The sequence below is a fragment of the Ciconia boyciana genome, chromosome 2, assembly GCF_034638445.1.
Source record: "Ciconia boyciana chromosome 2, ASM3463844v1, whole genome shotgun sequence".
NCBI classification, from domain to species: domain Eukaryota; kingdom Metazoa; phylum Chordata; class Aves; order Ciconiiformes; family Ciconiidae; genus Ciconia; species Ciconia boyciana.
This window is the reverse complement of record NC_132935.1, coordinates 31,880,383-31,903,982: the sequence shown is the minus strand read 5'-3', so window position 1 is coordinate 31,903,982 and position 23,600 is coordinate 31,880,383. Positions and strand designations below refer to the sequence as shown.

General features: G+C 42.2%; 1 protein-coding gene across 1 annotated transcript; it reads left to right on the top strand.

Moving 5' to 3' along the window:
- Positions 1-512: 512 nt before the first annotated feature.
- Positions 513-18,616, top strand: CHMP4C (charged multivesicular body protein 4C). The gene is made up of 5 exons (XM_072852287.1): positions 513-1,128; positions 8,372-8,549; positions 9,489-9,603; positions 13,018-13,126; positions 15,376-18,616. The coding sequence occupies exons 1-5, from the start codon at positions 933-935 to the stop codon at positions 15,438-15,440; spliced, it is 663 nt and encodes a 220-aa protein (XP_072708388.1). The 5' UTR covers positions 513-932; the 3' UTR covers positions 15,441-18,616.
- The last annotated feature ends 4,984 nt before the right edge of the window (positions 18,617-23,600 follow it).

Here is a 23,600-nt window from a genome sequence, read left to right as displayed (position 1 = left end):
TGACGAGCCGTGCCGGTGTTAGCAGCGCCCCGGGCTTCCAGTCCGCCCAGGGCCGCGGCGCTGGAGCTGTTCGTGCATCAGGCTGCTGTCATCGGGGAGAAAACGTCTTATTTTTGTCGTTAGTTGCGCCAGCCCTCCGAACAGGGCCTGTTTCCAGAGGCAGAGGGAAGGGGAACACAGCCTTCCGACGTGCCTCTTGCACGCTTGTAATTTATGAGCGCCGCTGCGGTTTCCTTAGCGATGCACCTATACTTTTAAAAGCCACATTTCTTAAGAAGTTAGCGTTTACTTTCTCGGTCCTAACCCGCGTGCGTTCCTGCGCCTGAGTGTCCTCCGGCAGCGCGCTAAAGACCGTGACTAACGGCTGGGTCTGTGCCACCCCCGACTCTGCACGCCGTGCTTGCGAGGAGTCGGTGTCACCCGCTCGGCGGGCGCGGGGTGTTCTGCCCTGGCCAGCGCTGTTACAGCCTGCAGCCCTCCCAAAATACACCTTCTTGCGGTACGAGACTGAAAGAAAGCGGGGCGAAGCACAAACTAAGCGGCCGCCCCCGCAGCGCGGCCACGGCGGGCGCGCCTGCCCGGCCCCGCCTCGGCCGCCCTTCGCCCCGCCCGGGGCTCTGCCCTCTCCCTCCCGGGGACCCCTGCGGGCTGTCCCCTACACCTCGGCTACACCTCCCGCCGCTCTCCCCGGCGCTGGCGGGGGGCACGCCTGAGGCTTGCAGCGGGCAGCGGCCGCTCGGCCTCCCCAGAGCCGCCCCTGGGCGGGCAGCCCGGGGCCCGGCCGGGCCCGCCCCGCCGCCAGGTGCGGTGCCGCCGCCCGCGGGGCCAGGAAGTGCCGTCACGGCGGGTGCCGGGCGGGGAGGCTCCTGCGGGCCGGGTCGGGCCGGCCAGACCCTTCCGTCGGCGGGTGCCAAGCCGGGGCCGCCGCCGCGATGAGCAAGATTTCCAAGTTCTTCAAGGGGGGCGGCTCGGCCGCCTCCAAGGGCCGCGGGGGGCCCTCGCCGCAGGAGGCGCTGGCCCGGCTGCGGGAGACGGAGGAGATGCTCAGCAAGAAGCAGGAGTACCTGGAGACGAGGATAGAGCGGGAGCTGGCGGCAGCCCGGCAGCACGGCACCAAGAACAAACGAGGTGAGTTCTCGCCTCTCGGCGGCCGGGGCCGGACGCGCCCCGCTGCCCTCCGCCCGCCGCCGGGGAAGCCCGGGCGCGGCCTGCCAGGGCCGGCGGCAGCTCGGGTGCTTGCGAGGCTTTAAATCCCAGGGTTCAAACGCCGGTAGGTACGGGGCTCTCGCAGGGGCTGTTGCCGGGTCGGGCCTGCTGGCTCCCCAGGTATGCAGTGTGACTCCGAGCAAGCGTCACCACGGTGCGTGCACGCTGGGACACGGTGGTGGCTTTGGGTCTTTGGCATCTATTAGTATTTAATGCATTGCGGGTTCATTATGGTGGGCTGATAACAGGGTGCTTTATTCTTAATTAATTGTCTGTTGTTCCCTGCACGATACTTTTGTTCATGCCTTGCACCACAGTCGAAGCAGGTATCAGTTGGATAAATGGTGCTGCTAAGTACTGTTCAACGTGGGAAGGGCATCACTGCTTGGGTGTTGAGCATTGGTTGTGCAGATAGCAGAGGAGCTGAAGCACGTGAGGATCTCCTGCATATTCATGGATGAATTCACATTATCCCCACTGAGAGGGTTGGAGAATGTACTGCTGGCAACTGAGGAACAAAATGATTCAATGAGTTGCCTCAAATCACGTAGGAAGTCCATGATATCACTAAAAAAAGAATGATAGTTCACAACATTAGTGACTACAGGTCTGGGCTGCTGTTAGCTGCAAAGGAGAGGATACTAAGGGATAATAAGGTCTGGATCCTGCTTATACTGATGTTGTCTTCTCTGGGAAGCAAATGATGGTAGCCAATGTCTTAGGGATACGCAGACCTTTGATAAACAAGTTAATTACTTCCTAAAGTCATCTGGAGTCCTGTTTGTCTACTCTGAGCTTAATTTTTCTTTAAATACTTCAAAACAGAAGCAAAACATTTCAAATCAAAGGTTTGTGATATAACGAGAAAGTAGGTCTTTCATCTGCTCTTTCTATTGCTGGATGATTTAAAAAGTTAATGCCATGTAACTTAGAACTTGTGAGGAGTAGCATGTTAAAGGCGTTTTGGTTAGCCCTTTAATGTCTTTGTAATACTCTAGCATTTAATAATCATTAGCAAGAAGCATTTATTTCGAAAGGGTTTAAACGCATCGGTCAAGATGGGACAGATTTGAAGGCACAAACAGTTGGAGGGAGTAAAGCCAGTTCAGCAGTGTAACTGAGCCTGCTGCTCTGCAGCAGGGGGGCTGTCAGGGTTGTCCCAGTCCCAAACTTTCTACTCCCCTGGCTTCAGTTGGAGTGTCTGTCTTGTCCCCTTGTGCAGGTAACTGGCACCTGCATGCTGGCGCAGTGAGCTAGTTCAGGAAGGTGATTCAGCTGAAAACTAATATGCTGTGGGACAAAGTGACCAGATAGCTCCTGGGACTGGTTCACTGTGCAATTGCCCGAGCGATGGGGCTGATGCAAGAAAACAGGCCTGCTCCTGTGACTGTAGCAATTCCTGTTTAGATCCAGACAGGCTGCTGTGGAACTTCATCCCAAGGCTGGACTTTAAGCTGGCATGATTGCCGGAAGAAGCAATGCTTCCTGCCTTGCTCCTGCCCCTGTGCTGCTCACTTCCTTTCCTTGGCAGAGCTCCCTGAAGGGTGTGTTTCAGAAAGCTGGATGCAGCTGTAAGATGTCGTGGGGTTTTTTGGCTGGGTTTTTTTCTTACCCAAGGTAGGTTAAGTTCCACTTACCCAGTTGACTCCGCAGCTGTACAAGTGCTCAGGCACCTGTGAAGGAGAGGGTGGTGCACAGGCCGGAATGAGTACTTGTTGTTGGGAGAAGGTAGATCTGCTTCTTTAACTCAGCTGGTTGATGCTGGTTCCAGGTGTTCATCAAACTATGACCTTGTGCTTCAGGTGGGCAGCATTTGACATATGCAGCTTTTCTGCTAGATGTTTGTTTCCACTGCTATGCTCGGTATGCAATTCCCCTAGTTTTATCTATGCCATTATTTGTGGAGTCATGCTGCAAACTGGATTGTTGAGCTGATTGGGGTTAAAAATAACTCCTTTTTATCTTGTTGTTTGCTCAGTAACCTACAGTTAAGGACAGTAGAGAGACAGCAGTAGGGCAAGAAGTACAGAGTGGGAATTTTTTCAAGCCAAAAATGGCTCTAAAGCCAAAATGGGATAGCGTAACTACAGTCAGAGGAGAAACAAGAGAAACTAACCTTGCTGTGCAAAAGTGTTTGAATTTAACAGGCTAGTGAGTGAACTTAAATCCCCAAGAATACCCCTTCATTTGATATGTCAGTTGCTTTACAGTTTAATTGCTGTTGATTTACATATAACAGCATATTACCTGGTATACTGTACTGTATGGTTCAGAGGAAATCTGTGCTAACCAGCATTTATTGTAGCATTATATAAACATACACGCAAATGAGAGAATAAAAGTTTTAATCTATGTTGCCTAGTTAAAGTGAATGTTTCAAAGGAACCTCATAGGTAATTTTTAATGTTGTTTTTTCTTAATTGCATTTGTGGAGAAGCCTGTGGAACTAAAACGGGAGTGTCTGAGACTGGAGCAAGATGTATCTAGGTATAGAAAATGTACCAAATTAGCATGATCTCATCTGATATTTAGGCGCGTGAGTCTGAGTCAGTTATACTGACACAAGAGAGAGCAGATTCAAGCACCAGCAATTTTTCATGAGTTCAGATGATTCTTGAATGGGTTCATGTGGCATCAGTAGGCTTAACTTGATTTAAAAGCCGTGACATGTTAGCTATGTAAATAGATGTGAAACATCACTGAAATATTTTTGGCTTCTCCTTTGTGAAGTGAGTATCTCTGCAGTTCCTGTACCTAATCTGAAATTAGCTACGCTTTTGGGGTGATACATTTCCAGCATTCCCCATTAATATCTTACTGTAGCTAGACCACTTGAGGGTTTTCAAAGCAGCGATGTGTGTTGGAATTCCTCCTGCAGAGGTTGTGTCATAATAAGCAATATTTATTTTCACAGTTAGCACTGCCTTTTAATCTCTCCCCATTCCAGATACAAACTCATGATTTTTTTTTGATATCTCTTGCTGTACTTTTTTGGGTATCACAATTTCAGCCAGTGCACAGCTGCCAAGTCCATCTGCAAACTGGCCTTTCATCTTCAGTATTTTGGAGGTCATACAGGAAACTTTAAAGGACAGAAAGTGATACTGAATATTTGAGAACTCTGTTTAAAAGGAAATGTGTTTTCTGAAGTGTGCCTGTGCCCATGAAAATAACACACGCATTGAATGAGTGTTGTTTCAGCCTGGAATCTTTCACAGATCCTAAAAAATGGCTAAATGAAAAGAAGTAAGTTAAAAGAAGCCAGCGAGAATAGGATTAAATCTTAATCATAAAGAGCCACATAGTACTACTGAGGACAAAACCTATATAGGAAGCTGGAATAGCTTCCTATAGGTAGGCTTTTACAAGTAGATGCTGCTAAATATGTTGTGTGGTACATTTGGGCAGGGCTTATGTAGCTGTGTAGCATTCCTTTGCAATGAGTTAGTTGTAAGCAGAAGGCTGTTGAAACCCAACAATGATGTGGTAGTTGTGTATTAACATGAACCATAGGGCCGTCATGCCTATGGCAGGGTGTATGGCAGGTTGGGACTGAGGGTTTCTGGCAGGGAGACATCAGGAAGCCCTTAGTGTCTCTTTGTTCTGTGACTTACAGCTATTGTTCACTGATCTTCATGGTCACGTTTCAAGTGTCTTGCCATGAACTGGAATGGTTATAACAAGTCAAGTGCATTATTGTTCTTGAATTAGTGCCTCAGCTGTAACTGTATGTGGCTCCTCCCACAAGGTTTTAAGGATTACGAATGCTGATAATGAGCAAGTAAGGTCGTATGATTATTATGGCCTCAGCAGCATTTCTTTTGGTTGTCCCTTGTGTAAGGGAAATCAGAAGTTGTATTTATTGGTCCCTTGCAGGACTGAAGTGGAGGTTTGTGAACTGTATCCAAGCATGAGATCCAGTATTTTCACAGTGGTGTTACATCATCTGAAGAAACACTCTTTTCCTTCTTCACCAGTTTTCCCCTGGGAATTTTAAGGGTTACTAGACAATGTTTTTATTTCTGCTTCAGAAGATGAGATTGGTAATTTCTGTACTGATGGGTGTAGGTGGTGGGCTTGACAGGTAAAGGTGTTTTACCACCGTACTGTCTCTTCATTCTGATCTGTCATGAAATCATGAGGAGGGTGCCACAGCTCTTTCCATGTCACTAGTTTTGTCCTTTCCTTTAGAAACCTGGATATACAGTGTGGCCAGGATTACTATTGCCCAGTTGGCCATTTCTGCTTAATTAATAAAGTACCAGCATAGTAGTGATATTGGAAAAGTGTTGTTCTGTATGGTAGTAACAGTAGTTCTTTAATAGCATACTTAAACCGACATAATAGTCTGTAGTTGTTCCAGCCATTTATCTTGAAAATAAAATAAAAACTCAGATTAAAAGCAATCATTCCTAATCTATGAGCTGTGTACTGCTTGCTGGACTCAGAAGTAGAGCACAGGAAACATGCCAAAGGCCAGCCAACTGCTAACCACTCCGTTATGAAATGCAGGAGTTGAATCTGCTTCTTTGGAGCACAACAGAAACAGTGTATGAGATTGTTTTTTTCCTGGAGAAGACCTCCACCTCTTCATGGTTGAATTGGTATTAATTACACTTGCTTCCTCAGATTCTACTCCTGCTTAGACTCTTCCTCCCTGGGCTGTGTTCCTTCTTTGAAATCTTTGGAATGGGCAACACCCTTTTTCAGTGCCATTCTTAGACCTTCAGTGAAGTAAGTTTATGTTCTCTTCTCCATTTCTTTATTTTTGATAGATATGTTCTTCTTCAGTTTGGTTATTATAATGCAGTAGCATTTCTGTGAAGCATTTCAATCTTCTTGTAAGAGTTGCACACAAATTTTAAAATGCTTGTACACGCAGTAAAAAAAAGCACTTAAAGTTCATGATAATCTGTAAAACACAGAAAAATAGATTTCAAATAACAAGGTAATTTCTTGTATCTTAGCCATAGGAGCTACTATTACAAAACACCGTGCAATGAAGGGCATTCATTGAATATAAATGAGAAAAATAATATAGTGTGGTGTGGGAATTATGCCTTGGTTGATAAGGAAGGGGTATGAATTGATTTCCTATGAAGTGCTTTGTTCTGTAAGTCACTGGTAAAACTAAAGAGAATTAATAAAATATGTTGCACTACAGTAATTCAGAAAAGCTGTTTATGAATAGGTGAAGTCACACAGAGTCTAGCTGCTTCTGTGGTTTCTTAGTTTGGGTGTGGTTTAATTAAACCTTAATACAGGAACCTTCAGGATTTTGAGAACTGCTTTGTGTGTAACTGAGGAAATCCATTTTCTCTCTGAGCAGCCAATAACAGCAGCACCATTACAGAGTCCCATTTCTGAAAAACACTGGAAGTATTTTCCTGTGGTAGCTACTTACTCCAGCTGAAGCCTTTCTGCATCAGCCATTTAGTGCTCCTCAGTCCACAGGGCTTTAGAGTCTTCTCTGGCACAGCCGGTGTTATGCAGTTTCAGAGCGTTAAATTTACCTGGAATCTCTGGCTTCCCAAGCTAAGAATCCAGGATCAAATTTTGATTCAACTGAAGCAGAGGAAGGGAGTGGCTCATGTTCTAATGCTACCAATAATAAGCATAAATAAGTAGGGAAATAGTAAGTAGGTAAAAAGATTGTTTGGCATTAAGTCGAACTGATGTATTTTGGAATTGCCAGTGAGAATTTTACAGTTCTCGTGTTTGCCATTTGCGTGACGTCATCTCGGGTTCATGCATCTTTTTCAGAATATGCATGATCTTCGGACCATCCCCCAAAACCTGGGAAAATCTTGAATTTGAATATTGTGATTAATCTGTTGTGATTGTGGTTTGCTGTCCTGAAACATTTTACTGCAGGTGGCAGAAGGCATTGTGTATCTTAGCCTGTGCGAGCGCTTGTCCTTGTGCTGCTAATGGTGAGCAATTGTGACCATGTTGATACAAGCATTTGTCAACAAAGCACTAAATTTTTTAGTGTGTTGTTACACACTATAAATCTATGCTCCCTCCTGGGAGGGATCCTAACTTCATTTGAAAAGTTGTGTACCCCAGTGTCAAGGTTCAGTGTTACTATGTGTGGGCAATTATTTGAATAGGACAGCAACAGTAATGGCTGCTGTCGGTTGGTTGAGTGTGGGGGGCTGCAGTTGCTTGCTGGCTCTGAACCTGATTTAAAAATTAAATGTGAGAGACAAGGGAAAGGACACAGGTATTAACAGCGTTGAAAAAGCAATGGGTTATCTCAGTCTCTTGGTTTTGCTTGGTTTTTTTCTTGCCTGGCACATGTGTAGTTTGGAAAGGACAGTGGTCAGGAAATGCTTGTGGCAAGATTGTGTGTGTTCCACACCCAGAGGCTGAGAGAAACCCCTTTTCTTCTCCTGCTTGTCACGTGAATTTATTCTGGTAATGATTTACTCTGGGCAAAGTATGCTGCTCATAACTTAGCAAATATAAAAGACTAATCTCAACGATTTACAAAGATAATGGGGAGTAGCTGGATTTGACTGTGGCCGTGTCTACAAAGTTCTATATGTTTTCAAATTCTAAGGTTTAAAGATCATGCTCCTAAGTGATTGTAAGAAATAGATGCAGCTGAAAGCCAGAGAAATGTGAGTGCTCCTCTGATCTTACCTACCTGCTTGGTTAGGCCATTTGGGCTTTCTGTTGCACTTGACGGTTTCTGCTGCTGAGACCAAGTTTAGAAAGCGGCATTGGTGGAGGTGTGGTTATCATGACAGATCTTCTTACACTGTCTTCCTTAGTTTTTACTTATGTTTTGCAACCTCTTCTTTTCTTTCTTTCCCCTGTTTCCTCCTTTCTGACTCCTCTCTGATGTTTTTCCTCCCCATCTTCCCTGCTTTGCCTGTGTGCACAGGATGGAGTTCAAGATTTCCCGCAGTGGAGGAAGAAGCTGCTCTTCCCTGTGGTGCTAAAAGGAGTTAATCTATAAGAGGCTTCCCAGCATGTTCATGAAACAGCATGTTGGTGATAAACAGGCTGCTGATCTGGTGTGGTCAAAGTTTGTCTCCCTACTAGTAAGGTAGGAGGGTGAGAATTATAAATTCTGCAGGTCGGCTTGGTGCTGAACTACTTGTCCTTGCATTTTGCTATGAAAATACACAGTGCACTTTGCCTCTTCCCATTCCAGCTGCCTTACAAGCACTGAAGAGAAAAAAGAGATATGAGAAACAGTTGAGTCAAATTGATGGGACACTTTCGACCATTGAGTTCCAGAGAGAGGCATTGGAAAATTCCCACACCAACACAGAAGTGCTGAAGAACATGGGTTATGCTGCACAAGCTATGAAAAAAGTACATGAAAATATGTAAGTGCTTTCTAATAGCTTTCAAGTTGAGCTTACTAACCACTTTCAAACTATTTCGTCACTACAGACTATTAAATCAAGTCAGCCAGTTTTGACTTCATTTTTGGTTCAGGCATTTAATGTCAGGAATGCTGTTGGTGCTGTAGTGTTATATTTGGCAGAAAAATATATTTTCTTAACAGCAAGTCTAGAAGGAAGTCCACTTAACTAGAGATCTGTGTGGCACCTGTTTTTTTTTAAGTCTGCCTTGACAGTGGAGACTGGCCTCTGCCCTTGTTTTTTTCCAGAAGAAAACTTAGTTGAAGAAACTAAGTAGACTCTTTTCCTCAAAGTCCGTAAGCTGGACTGTGTGATTCAAAGTACTAATTAGACCTGAATAAAAGAGAGGGTAATTTTTTTGTCCGTGCAGTATTTTTATATGTCCTATATTGTTTCATGAGATGTTTTCCTGCCTGAATAAACGGAGTTAAATCAGAAAGGTTTTTCTGGGAGAAGTAAACAGGAACTGAAACAATAATGAAGTTAACAATAAGGGGAAGCTTTTAAATGGGGTATAGTCCTGTTAAGTTCCCCCCAGTTCTGGTGAAAGCTTAACATCAAAAAAGATCCATCTGTAAAGATGCTGACCTCGGGAAGGAGATCGGATCTGCCCAGGGGATGTCACTGCTAGCTGGCAGAGGTATGAGAAGCACAGAGAAGGGAGAGAGACACAGACTGCTGCAGTTTGACTTTTATTGTAATCCCAAAGTGGAAGAAATTGGACTGGCTAAAACACACAGAAGCTTGCCAAGAAACATTAAGGTGTAGGTGAGGGAGATTATTCCCTGTGCCCATGGAATGGGCATAAAAGAAAATAGGGTCTGTTCAAGCTTTTTGTGTCTCTTCTGCAGGATTTGAATGATACATCTTTAAAAAAATGTTTCCATGTTATCTTACTAGGGACTTGAACAAAATTGATGATTTGATGCAAGATATCACTGAACAGCAAGATGTTGCCCAGGAAATTTCAGATGCTATCTCAAACCGAGCTGCCTTTGGTGATGAGTTTGATGAGGTTAGTGCTTCAGGCCTCTGAGTTTTAGCTGTTAAATGACTCCGTAGTTATTTTGTTGTGGGTGGCTTGTTCCAATGGCTTGTTTCTCAAAAGGTGTGGATGTGAAATTCCTTGGTTCTAGCTTACCCTATCTAGGACATTTGTATAATTTTTATATATAAATTCAATAAAAACGCTAACATATATAAAATATAATAATTAAAATGTATACATGTAAAATATAAAAATATTTTTTATTTATATATAAACTTTAAGAAAGGTGATTTTCACTGCACTCCTGTAGTTGTTATTCTCATTTGTACCATGGAAGGAGGAGGTCACTAAAACATGTAATTTGTACTGCTCCAAGTGGACACTGAAACATATAATTTTTTGTGCTCCAAATAGACATCCGTTTGACTAAGTGCATGTTCCTATGCCGTGAACAGGCTGTTGTTCACGATTCTGAATATTTGGACCAGTTTTTTAAGGTCGTTTTTGGTGCTTGGAGATGCAGGTCCTTTTCCTGTTTTCCAGATTTTCTACAGAAGTAGATCCATTAGGTAGAAGTAATTCCTGTTGGAGGCTATAAGGTTTCCTCCTTGAGCTCTTTTCTTCTGAATGCCCCCACAAGGCACTTAGGAACTTCTGAAAATTTTTTGCAGTAGTTTTCATCCAGTGTCCCTGGACTTGATTTTGTATATCTAAGCAGGACATTACTTATTTCTGATCCAACCATGGCTGAGGACACAAGGGTCAAGTATACTCAAAATTCTTGCAATCTGTGGAATGCAGAGCCAGGGATCAGGATCAGTATCACAACCAGTTTGGTTTTGTTTTTTAACTATGTTTTTAAATGACCAAACACTAGGGATCGTTTGAAGAATGCCGTAAAGAGTCAAACAATTCTCTCTCCCCAACTAATTTGTTCCTACATGCCCAAATGGACAACAAAGAAAAATACATATGCTATATCATATTTGCTTGATTGGGGGGGGGGAGGTTTCATTCAACAGTTATAATTTGTTGAAAATTGTAATGATTCTTTGTATTTTGTTCCCATTATCTGCTTTCCTATTTTTCCACTTTGAATGTAAACAGATTTTTTCAAGAAACATTTAATCAATACTGGCACAAGGAATGGGATTTGGCTTGTATAAACTGGGCTTCAAACAACTGAAAAACATTCTGCCATCCCAAACAGCTATACAGTGTCACTTACTTTTTGTCAGCACTTAACTTTCAGGAGTCTAGACTTAGTAAGCATGTTGTTGGTTGACCTGGAAGTTCCTAAGAGATACTAGTCTAAGTTGATGGGCGTGTTTCCTGTTCTGGGAAAATAAGCCACTGTCACACGGGGCATCATTCATTGTACCAGCACTTGCCTTTGCATAGGAGCCTATTACTTACAGCACTTGTCCAGTAACTGGGAAACCTGGTTTGCAGGCCAGTTCAGCTTAAGAGAGCTAGAATCAGTGACTTAATTGCTGGGTTATGAGGTGATTTGTGTTGGAGGATGATATTTAAATTTTTTTTTTTTTAAGGATATTTTGACCACACACTTGGATTTCCTCTTCACATGTGTGCCATGGGTGTAAGGAGATCATGGAAGCATGTAATTTCTACTGCTCCAGATAGACACAAAAACATAAGGGCTCTTTCTCCCTGGGTTGACACAGTGTATGTCATGAAGAATGCAAAAAAGCTCTGTCCTACCTGAGTAGGATGCTCACTGGGAGGGGTGATCCTTGCCTAGAGGCCTGTTTCTGATAATCAAATGCGAAATACACACATTCCAGTGGACAAAGCTTGAAACCTGAGAGTTCACATGATAATCTTTCCTCTGCTCTCTTTTTGGCCTGGGTTTGAGAGGAGAAAGGGCGTTTGTTATAGCTATTGCAATACTCCACAGCCTAGTTGTAGAGCAGTTCCTGAGTTGTGGGAAATAGAAGTTAAATCTATGCTTGAGGATGAGAAGAACTTAAAAACTTGAGTCTCCCACTTCAAGAGCAAATGTTCTAGCCATTACATTATTATGTTAAAGGTGCAGGGGTCATGATAATCCTGACCTTTACCCCTGTCCTTTACCCCTTTCCTTTCTTTTTTTTTTTTTTTTTCTTTTAAAGAGAGCCTGTCGTGGCTGACACTGCCTCTTGATTGGTTACTTGTTCAGCAGAGGTTGGTAAGGACTAATTTGGTGTGGAAGAGGGTTAGATAACCATCTAAAGGTCTTCAGAAATACCTGTTTCCACTGACTTCACAACAACTTAGATACTAACTTTAAGAAACTTGTATTCACAGCACTGACTGAAGCACTTACAGACACATTTGCACCTCAGCTAAATGCCTAAGTTAGACATGGGGCCCCAACTTGCACATTTCCTTGAGAGATCAGCTGTGAATTGAACATTATCAGATGTAGACCTGATGCTGAAATTTTTAGATGAAGTGCTAGGATTTGCACTGTGAACTAGGTCAGGTAGGCAAACTAACCTTTTTTTTGACCTTAAAATATAAAAACATGAGAAAGTAATCTAAGAAGGCCTGTGGTGACTATGTAATTATCATTTTAACTTCCATGTTGGTGATAAGCAAGGTATAAATGGGTAGGCAAAGCCCATTTCAATACCTAGTAGATCTCACTTTGCTACAGCCACTTTTTCCCCAGCCACTTTTGCCCATTGTTTCTTTTTAAAGCATTTTATCAATGTGGTAAAGGTCCATTTCTCTACAAATATGTAATATTTGGCTTCCTTTCTTTGTGAAACTCCAGCCAAGGAATAAGTCTTTGGCTTTTTTAAAAAGTGTATAGCCTTTTTATTTTTAGTATTATTCAAGTGGATTAGATCATCTGTCCAAATCAGCTTCTGCAGCTAAAAGCCCAAGAGTGTTGTGCGCTTCAAGGGTGAATAACAGGACCCAGGAAGACAGCTGTGATTCCAGTGCTGCTTTGAAATCATATATAATCCCGGACTTGTGCGATAGGGCTGAAGCAAAATGTTTAATGACAGTCTACCTTAGAACCAGTGGAAGCTGTTTGCTTTTTAAAATGGGAGAAATCGCACATTAAAATTAGAATCTGTTAAAGAGTACAGGCTTTAGATTTGGAATAAACCTGAGGATGGCAGAGGGACCTTTTTTTTTTCCTGTGTTTGCCCTTCTGACGAGTATTACACTGCCATCAGTTTTCTGTCTAATTTTATTCCTTGTCCTATTCCTAACTTCCATTGTCCTTCTTTCAACTTTCAATTAAGGTTTATTGTTATCGCCCACATCTAGTAAAAATTATACTTGTGATATGCTGTTTTTTGATATTTGTTTTCAGGTGTAAACTTTTTTTTCAGTAGTGCTTTGCTTCATGGTGGTTAAATGTGCCCTTGCCTGAGACCACTGTCAGGACAATGAATTTGTAAATAATGTTTTCCTTGAATTTAGGATGAGTTGATGGCAGAACTAGAAGAACTGGAGCAAGAAGAATTGAACAAGGGAATGAGAGATGTCAGGTTGCCAAGCGTTCCATCCACATCGCTGCCTTCTCGCCCTGGTAAACTGCCTGCTTGCCATTTTACATTTCTCATGATTAAGCCATGCTGTGAGAAGGAGGAGTGGAAGAGAGAGTTCAGATATATATATATTTAACTCCGTTTTAACTTTTAGAGTATTACAGGTTCCTTTTCCTATTTTTGTATCTGTTTGTCAGAAAAAGCAGAGTGGAGTTCTGGTTTGCTGTGTGAAAGCATTTAGGACCAAATTCTGTGTAGACTTGGGGAGACAAACTCAGGGAACTTGACCTTGCACATATACTGATGCTTCTCCTACTGAAATTTAGTGAGATCACTGAGGAATGGGAAGACTTTTTTTTTTTTTTTATTCTTGGCAATTAAATCCTTAGTCTTTTTTAATTAGTCTGACCTAGATTCAAAATATTTGTGTCACAAGGATCCAGCTTTGTAGGGTAGTGGTTTGATATTTGCCACTGGTATTTTAATTAGAAATGAAGGAGGCAGCAGGAAGTACAGATTTAAAGAAATATTGTCATTCCTTTGCTTTCTTTCTACAGAACAGACATATTCCTGGTATTAAGCAGTAATCTTATTTTTCTGTAGTTCTGCCCTGTTCATTTTGAATTAAGCTAGAGAGAATCAACTTTTACTACACCTTTCACCGTGTCCCCGTTGTCCTCTATCAGCTGAAAGACTTGCTGTGTACTGATGTTAGTAAAAGAGTATAAATATTCGATGGTAAGGACAGCACACACGTGACACAGGTTGTTTATGGTGCATTCTGCTGCAGAACAGGTTACCTAGACCAGCTCAGCTCAGGGACTCTTATGTGTGCTTTGGCAGACAGCACTTAAATCCTGAGAAGCAGTTTAAAATGTTCAAACTGGGGTTGTGGCCTCATCTACTGAAGTCAATTGCAGAACACCTAGTTAAAAAAAAAAAAAAAAAGAATTTAGGAAAACCCAGTGCAAATTGCAGTCTGGGCATTTGTGGCTTGTTCATACATCCTCTTCCAGATCCAGCTGCGCCAGCTAATGTTTTCATTAAAGCCAGGCCATCTCCATGTGCTTCTTACTATCTTAATTTGCTACTTCATCCATCTATATGGCTGCTTCAAGCAAAATCAGCTGGTTACAATTGTATAGTTTAAGGCCTTGCAAAACCAGCTTATCTTTTCTGAAATTCGATGCTTACCATTACACAGCAATAGCAAAATAAGAACAGTTAATGGTTCTATAATGCTTCTAACTGGAGATGCATGTTACCCTCCTGATTTTGGAGATGAGGAAACTGAGATGGAGCAAGGCATAGTGACCTTCCCCAGTCACACAGTGAGCCAGTGGCACTTGCAGAGTAGGGACTGGACCCCTGGTCTCTCATGTCCTTCTCCCACCTTTAGTCCCTGAAGGTGGTAGTTGCAGCCCCTCTCAGGATGGTGGCTCCCAGCCATATGGCTGCCGCAGGTGGGAGCCAACTGGCTGCTGTAAACATACACACAGGGTATTGCACCCAGTAACAGTGTTCCACTGGTGTTTGGAGGAATGCAAATCGTGACGTGCACAGCCCACAGATGGAGACAGCCTGAGGTTGAACCTGGGCTGTAGGGCATCCAGTTTGTAGGTCAGTGAATGAAGGCTATTTGGGTGAGGTTTTAGTTCAGTGAATGCGAAAGATGTGTGATAGCAGATTTGGGTTAAAAAAAAAAGGGAGAGAAGGTGTGTGTGGGACCTGGTACAGAGCTGGGGATTGCTGTTGCTATGAACACAACAGTTAACTGATGTCACCTGAACAAAGTAAGTTCAGGAATTTCTTTCTGCCTTTTAGTAAATGACACCTCTCATTAAAATGGGGTGAGTCCATTTGGAGACCTGACCTGCACATGCAGAACCCTTCAGCACTATTTGGAAAGGTAGCAGGATGCACAACCGGCCGGGGGTAGGTCACTTGTGCCTGCTCAAGTGGCAGTGAGAGAACTGGCAGCATTCTTATGGACGCTTGCTCTCTGTGACAGCTTTTAGAGATTAAAAGTATTTTCTGTGGGAGTCTTTCAGTAGGAGTTACATCAGACCTATATTGTTAACCTCAGGGTTATATGTGAGAGAATGGTGGGGCAAAATAGTTCCATCTCATCAGCTTCATTACTGTATTACCTATGTTTAGCTTGCTACTCAGTAAATTGATCTGAGATCTTCAGACTGAAAAGCACTATGCAAGTCCTCATGCTAACAAATAAAATGGTTCTGACTGTTACATTAGTTGATGGTTATTGTTAATCTCTCTTTCTCTGCAGCATCGACCAGGAAGAGAGCGGAGGATGAAGATGAAATGAAGAAGCTGGCTGCCTGGGCTTCATAAGAGCATGGTCTTTTTATAACACTGAACATGAGAACTGTAATGCTGTTTTATAACTGTACTGATTTAGTGTGGTTGCATTTCATACAGACTGTTTTTTTTATGGCCAATCTTGCTAAGCATAGTGTTACTGCCATATTACAAAACTAGTTTAAAAACAACAAACAAAAAAATGCAATAGTTGCCAAAACCTCCAAGCATCTAAGTTTTTTTTCAGCCTTGGCCAGAGATTTGTTTTGTTATTAGTTGCAGTTTTTATTAGGTAATGTCTTACTATATCTTGCTGGTTTATAAAACCTGTGTGCTTCATTTATGCACATAGCTGGATTCATTGTTGAAATGAAAAAGTTCAATAAGTCATCGAGGTGCTATCCTAGAGGGTTATTTGGTTCAGACTATTTGAATATTAGCAAAACAGTTTTATACATGTCCTGACTTGCAAGTTCCTTTGAGCCCAAGAGCTAACAGCCATTCATTTGGGCATGGAGATTTAAACAATCTGTCTGGAGCAACTTCCGGTGTCCTAGATATTAAGAGGAGACTAGGTTTTTTGAAGTGGAATAGGTTTTTTTTTAATTTTGTTTTAAACTTTGGCCAGAATATCCCATGCACTTCTGTAGGTCAGCTTGAACCGTATTTTGAACTATTTCCAGCTCAGTTAAAGAACAGTTTTACAGTGATTGGGGAAAATGAAATGTCCAAGTTCTTATAGATCCCTGCCAAACAAAACTGTTTTCTGCTAACCCTGTCAAAAAATCCAGAAGAGATTTGACCTTCCTGTGTTCTTCTCCTCCACTGTGTCTTTCTAGGGTGAGTCTTTACTTTGTATGATAATACCCATCCTCAAAGGAATTAGTAAAACATTTTTATAATTATACAATTTCAAAATCATTTTAATTTCTGAGCATTTAGTTCTTTACACTTACTCAGTTTCTGAATGGAAATAATACCAGCGTGTTGTATTTGAAATGCCTTCGAACCCAGGTTAAGAGCTGATTCTGAACTACTTGTCAAGTTGACATGTTATTGTCCAACTGACAGCTTTTTAGCTTAAGGAGCAAATGCCACTCTGAGTGCTAAACTCTGTATACTACATGTATGTATACTACCTATACAAAGAAATTACTGTTCAAATGCAAAACAAAAATTAAATAGGCTGCTTTGTACTTACAAATTTTATTAAATAAGACCTAGGCTCTATGCTAGTAGCCTGCTGTCAATCACAAGGAAATACTAAAACACTGTGGAGTTCCTAGGAATGTGGGAAGCAGAGTCACGTTGATGTAGGTTTCTTGTTTTCAAATTAATTTAAATTTACTGATGATTGAACCACTTGGGGAATAGTGGGAGACTTGGTTTCTGCCGATCTATAGCAACAGAAGACTGACCCCTTCTCCTGTGGGCCTTAGCCTGTGATTTGCTGGGTGTTTAGCTTCAATAGGCTATAATAGGCTTCAGCTTACTGGATTTTAGGTTAGGCATAAGCTAGCATGTGTTTCTGGACATGGCGTGCTGGCGTGCTCAGAACCTTTCAAGTTGAGTTCCATGGATGAAACCCAAAATTTACAAACCCTGTGGAGAGATTCAGTTTTTCAGGACTCTTCCATGCTCTGTAGTGGAATTGCTTTTGGTTTGCATCCATATGAAAGGAGAATCAAGCCTTGCCACATCACTTCGGATAAATTTCCTACTGGAAAAAATTAAGTGTGTTAATTCTGTCCCAAGTTTGGAGGTACCAGGAAAATTGTGCCTTTTTGTTGAGAGTGGAGAAAATCTGGAACTATTCAATTTTTGTTTTAAAACAAAAAAATTAAAGACCTGCCTTAAATTTAAATACACATTTTGAACTCTCAGTAGGAAGCCAAACACTAACAAAATGTTACTCAGTTTTAATGCTTGCTGAAATTCAGGATGAGATGCCAGCTGAAAGCAGGCATATTTAATAAAATTATAAATATTTGGAGTTATTTAGAATCCATTTGCTAATCCTTTTGGATGGAATCCTGTTTTCAAGGTATGCAGTCTATGCAAGTCTCTGATTTGGGTACAGAAAGTATTAGTGTACACTATCACCATGCAAAGCTGGCCATGTGCTTGTGGACACATCTGGTATTTCTAAATGCGAGGCCGTGCCAACATAGTCTTGTGCTTAGCTTGGAAAAGCTGGCTTCCAGCATCTGTTCTTGGTCGAATTAGTCGTTTTCCAATACTTGGCACTTACGTAGCACTTGGCATATTTAAAGCACTCTACAACCTAACAAAAATAGGTCTCTAAGCTTCTAGTTTGAAACTAAAGTGATTTCAGTCTGCTTTGGAAAATGTGGACCTGCTGTTTTTGTGCAAGAACTTTCCATGTGAACACCCTGCAGGGGAGAAGAAATCCTAGGGGAAGGTCTTCTCCTTTGCAAGCTAGTGTCTGACTGCTGACCTCCAGCAATGTTTTGGCTGAGTGTTGATCCTGGGAGTCTTCAGGTGTCTTCAGCTTACTGATTTCAGACCAGGTAGTTTAGGAACAAAATTTCTGAAGGGTGAAGAAAAACTGTGGTCATTCAGGTGAGCTTCTCTAAAAGCTTGTGTGCAGTGGCTGGTGGTTCTGGAGGAGAGTCACATAGCAGTTGACAGGCTAGGACATGTGTGGTTGGTGAAGCTATACTCAGAAGTACTGTAGTCATGTCCACAAACCAAAATACAGTATGGGCCTCCAGAACTGGAGTGCTTGTTGCCATATTTGTTTGGGAGACAGTAAATGACTGTTTTTCTTCAAAAGCAAAGGGGTTCTAGGGATTTGATTCAGTTGAGGAGGTGGCTCTTTCCTGTGTAAATTCAGGTGACACTGGGACAAATGGCTCTACCTTTTTTGAACGTATGTCTCTCTTCATGCCAAGATGGTGTTTGTTTAGTATGTAAGCAGACGAGAATGAATAGTGTCAGCGTGTGATTCTAAATGTACTCTCTATTAACTGGAACATATTTTACAAGAGGACTGTGGCAGCAGATGGAGTACTGTAGCTGACTTCCTTTCTCGTTTCTTATTTATTTTGAGAATGTTTTCTTCTCTTAACAGGCTTGGACATTTTTAATCTGGATAGCTTTAAAAGGGGGAAAATATATTAATAAAAAGTAAAAAGAATTAATATATATATGCTGTAAATAAATACTTTGGTGTCATATTTGTGTTATATGATTGCATTACATTTATTTTCCTATCAGGCAAAACTGTAAATACTCTCCTTACGCTGTCATTAGGATACAGTGCTCTTTAGAGGATGTGAGGATATTTTGAAACATTTTTTGATGTATTAATCTTTCAACATCAAGTTAGAATTCAAGAATTCTTCAAAGATTATTTGGGTTAAAAAAAAAAACAAACAAAAAACAAAAATAACAAAAACCCCAGCGTATGCTATGGTGTTTGGGCTGCATTCCTTTACGCTTAACAGTTGTGTTGCAAGAGATTCTTTTATTTTACTATGTCCCAAATACCTACCTTCCCCCCACACACACCCGGAAGGTCTTGTCATTGTTTCAGAAATGTGTGTATTTTGCTTTCCAGGCTGAAAGGAAGAACAGTCAGGTCTTTTAAACATGAAAAAGAAAAATTACTATAGGCAAGGATGAATTGAAACAAATAAAATAATGCATTTTTTCATGCATCTCATTAGAATCTCCTTAAAGTTAAGTGTGTGTGTGTATAGTATCTTACATTTTATGTACACACACACATGCGTGTGTATTTAGACATATGTATAAAGTGGGGGAGCAGTGATTTAAGACCATCATTCGTTATCTGGTCTTGAAAGGGTTCAATTGCTTGGGCAGCTCGTCTTTGCCACTTTGTAAAGCCTAAAGGCTTCATCACAAAATGTCCAGAAACTGTTCCAGTACATACACATGCCTGCTGTGTATACAGCTGTTGGGGGGGAGGGGGGCGGAAGAACAGGATGGGCATGTATGGGGAATATTTCTGATGATAAAATCTTGTTTTATATGATGTAAAGCCTAAATTATTTTATGATGTAATTTTTTAGAAACATAAGGAGGAAGCTTTACTCTTAGAAATTACTTAACAGCAGGGACTAACTTGAACATATTAAGCAATGCTAACTATCACCAGTCTAATCTTACATAGCTGTCATATTTTCTCACATCTGTCCCCATTGCAGAGACAGTTGCAAGACCCACCAATGCAGCGCTGTTCAGTCAGATGTATATTGTAGGGAAAACCTGCCCCGTTCATATGACTGATCACGGTTTAAGTGATTTATTGTTTTGTTATCAACATATAATTAACTGGTCTTTGCTGAACTATACGCTTGGGATCAATATCTGCAGTGCAACAGATAAAGCTAGACAATATAGTTATGAAATGTTAATATGTGCCGAGAAATTTCTAAACATTCTTGTATTACTAGGATGGCTCTGTCTGGCGGGGTCACGCCAGCCCCTCTGCTGTGCTGCTCCCTCTTCTCCTGCACACAACACATCCTCATGTTTTCATGTTTTGCTTGTACGTCTGCTTAGCTGACGACTTCCCCCACCCCCCGCCCCCCCCGAAGTCTCCTGGTAATTCCCTGGTTGCTGTTTAATACAGTTGATTGTTGTCCTCCTCTTTAGCAAGATGAGCTTTGGGCAAACACCCTTTCAGACAGTTTGGGCATCTGCTCACCCAGCCCCCTTGCACCCCCTGTGCTATCTCACCAGCTGGTGTTACCCAGGTCGTTTTTAAGGCAGCAGGGCTGTGTAGGTACCCACTCAGCTGGCTTTCTCAAAGAGTAGGCATCTCATTCTCCTAGACTTGAATGGCAACGTCTGCCTAAATTGAGGATCTGCGGTTTGTGAGTGAGCTAAATTTAATAAAATAGGTGGGAGGCTGATTGGTCTGAGCTAGCAGTCTTTTCCCATGTAGGTAATGAGTCTCGATACCTCTCACTGGTATGACATCAGCTTTCAAAGATGTACTGTCTTACTGGATGAGGAGTGTTTTGTGGGTTCAGACAGGATTTACGTGGACCCCCCTCCACCCTGAGTTTAGCACCCTTTCCTCAAAAAATAAAACGTGCACTTCAGGAGGAATGTTAAGTCTTCAGAGATATTTAATATGTAAATATATTCAGATGTATTATCTTTACTTTTGTGATTGGATTCAGCTTACCAAAGGGACCTTGGTGCAGCTGCTGAACTAACTGAAGTCAGCTAGACTGCCTATGTATAGGCATATGTAGGGTTACTATATTACCCTATACCTACCTATTGTATATAGCCTATATGTATATAGGGTTGTTGAAGTGCCTGGTGCGCTGCTGTTTATGCGAAGCAGCAGTAATGAGCTCTGTCAGCAGCAGGGCTTGGACTCTGTGGACCTCCAGGAGGAGCTCTGGATTCAGCGTACAGCAAGAAACTCCAACAGGCTTGGAAGGTTGCGATTTTCACACAGATCCTGATTTGTCTTTCTTATTGCTCATGCTGGAGGGAAAAGGGCCTGCTTGGAAGTGCTGCTCAAAAACTGGGGGGGAACCCTCCCATCCTCCCCACTCCCCCCACAAATCCCCACTTTTTCAAAGCTAAAATGCTCTTTTACATACTAACCCGCCTTCTCGGCTGCTTTTCTGCCTCTGTCTCTTCTCTTACCTTCCCCTGTCCATGGCCACCTTGGTACCCAGCTTGGTTCCCTGCTCTGGACTTGCAAACATGTAGGACAGCAGGACCTCAGAAGCAGACCTTTGTGCAGAAGTTTGCCAGCCCCCTCCTTAAGTACCCACACCATGACAAATTGGAGCTACGACTCAAAGATTACATCAGTTAAAAGTACCCATTTTTGAAGAGAAGTTCAACCCGGCATGGTGAAGGGACTTAACCTTCAGCAAATTGTGCTTTGCAGTGACCAGCTGCAAGCTGGGTGTCATTGCAACACATTGAGGACACTGAACTGCGAAGAGGGATTTCTCGGTCAAGTGTGTGTCCCTCAGCCCTTGCTAGGGTTCAGAGCATGTCTGCAGTTGTGTGGTAATGTCAGTGCCACGTTGGGTTAGGTGGGAACGTGCCTATAGGAATTGCAGCTGTTGGTTTTGAGGCTGTTGAGAACGTTCAAGTCTAGAATGAATCACTTTGATTTACTGAGGACTGGGATCTTAAAGGTAATTTTACCAAGAAGGAGATGTCTTACTCATCAAAGGAAATTCAGTCTGAACTGACACAAGCAGCAGATTGGCCTCATTTTCAGGACTGGCTACGCAGTAGAGCTGAACTGGTTTTGGGCTCTTTGACTACTAAGAAGCAAACTCAGTAGCCCCATTAGTTGTTCTAGTGCAATCTCTGTGTGTAACTAGGGTCATTTACTGAACTCTCCAGAAAAAGCTTTACTGCGCTTGAAGAGAAGTATCGCTATACTCTGGAGCACCTCATGTATCCTCCTTCAGGTACTGTAAGAGTACCTGAAGTAAGGCACTGCAAAATGTTCCTCCTGAAGGAAGAGAATAGGCTGGAAAGAGAAAGCCATGATAGGAGAATATCAAGAGCAAGGAGAATAAATCATATAGATCGTGCTTTGAGTCTTTCACCATGCTTTGCAAATGTACTTTTTACACGGCACAAGCAAGAGCTTGGGAGAAAAAGCCCTTCAGATCTTCTGCAACAAGAGGCTGTTAGAGTGTCTTGGCTAAGCTAGAAATGGTGGTGGTGGCAGATACCAAATTTGGTCGCAAGAGCGGGGGGGGGGGAAATGCCGCCTTTGGCTCAGGTAATTTCTGCTACAGCAAAACCAAATACAGTGGAAACTGCATATGGATGCACAAGTAAAATGGATTATGTTACTAGTGACCATCCTATGGCTGTAATGGAAGTTTCAGAAGTTAATAGGTGAACATGGGTAGCAGAGACCACCTCACACTTTTCAGGTTAAAACCTTCAGCTCCCAATGCTTTGCAAGCTCTGTCAGCAAAATGTGTCTAATCGATTTAGTTGCCTGAGCTAGGAAAAAAATCCTCCTGCATGGACCAAGAAATTCTGGAAAAGGTTTGTAATAGCATTAACCTGACAACAGATCTTATCTATATGTTTTATCAGACACTTGTGGTTGAACACAAAGGGTTTTATTTCACAGAGAAGACAATAGGAGAAAAAAAATGATGAGGGAAAATGATAAGTAGTTGAGACATTAATTTATGTAGCCTGAGAATCTGTCTAGAGCACGTATTGTGTCTGAATAAACTGAAATCTGAGCCAACAGCTGCTTCACCAGAGCAGAACAGAGCAGCCTCTTTGTTGAGAGAAGAGATCTTGTGCTCTGACCTTTGGATGATCATGAGTCTTGTGTAACTCACATCATTTGAGAAGTGAAAGATGTTGGTCTTTCTGTGGTTTTCTAGATTCAGAATTGAAACACCTATCTCACAGAGGATGCTAGTAGTTGACTACAGCATGCTGACAGCAGAGACAGATAAAAGTAATTATTTGCACGTTCTGTTTCTCAGGTTAACTCGCAGCAAGGTTGAGCTTAATTTTTCATCGTTCAGTACTCCTTCACAACACATTATTTTGCACATTAATTTTGCAACACTCTCAACTTGTTTTTTAATTGCCTATTTAAGTAGGGATGATTGAGTCAGGTCTGACTGGTGTGAGATGAAAAAGCAGTGATCTCCACAAGAAACTGGCTTATCTGGGCTCTTCTTGTACATGTAAGCAGAAATAACACCTCTATAGGCACATCAACATCTTACTGAATGTCTGATTTTACTGTTTTTCAAAAGATTACATAGAATGAAACAGTTTTCTCATCTGCCTCTTCCCACAGAAGTTATCCCCTTGCCCAACTCAAATCTAAGAGGAATCGCATGATGTTTTTATTAGGTTTACATTATCCTACAGGCTATGCTGTAAGATTTCTAAATTAATGCTGCACATCAACACACAAAAAAAATTAACTTCTCAGGGCAAGACTTTCTCTAAAGGTACAAAGCAGCTGCTGTAATAGGGTAGATCTCTCGCCTGATGCCTCTGCTTACCCCTATAACAGGCATATTTATACTACAGAACGAGGGGGAAAGGGCGACCCTTTCACATCACAAACTATCCACCCCATAACCCGGTTATCAGAAATTCTGAGAACGTCTAGGAAAGAGCCACAGGAAATTTGAGAGGAGAGATCCTGTAGGAGGTTTGCCA

Excerpts from the sequence above, each read along its gene's own strand:
- CHMP4C (XM_072852287.1), top strand. The coding sequence starts at position 933 with ATGAGCAAGATTTCCAAGTTCTTCAAGGGGGGCGGCTCGGCCGCCTCC. Across the intron at positions 8,550-9,488 it reads AAAAAAGTACATGAAAATAT|GGACTTGAACAAAATTGATG; the intron begins GTAAGTGCTTTC and ends TTATCTTACTAG. Across the intron at positions 13,127-15,375 it reads ATCGCTGCCTTCTCGCCCTG|CATCGACCAGGAAGAGAGCG; the intron begins GTAAACTGCCTG and ends CTTTCTCTGCAG.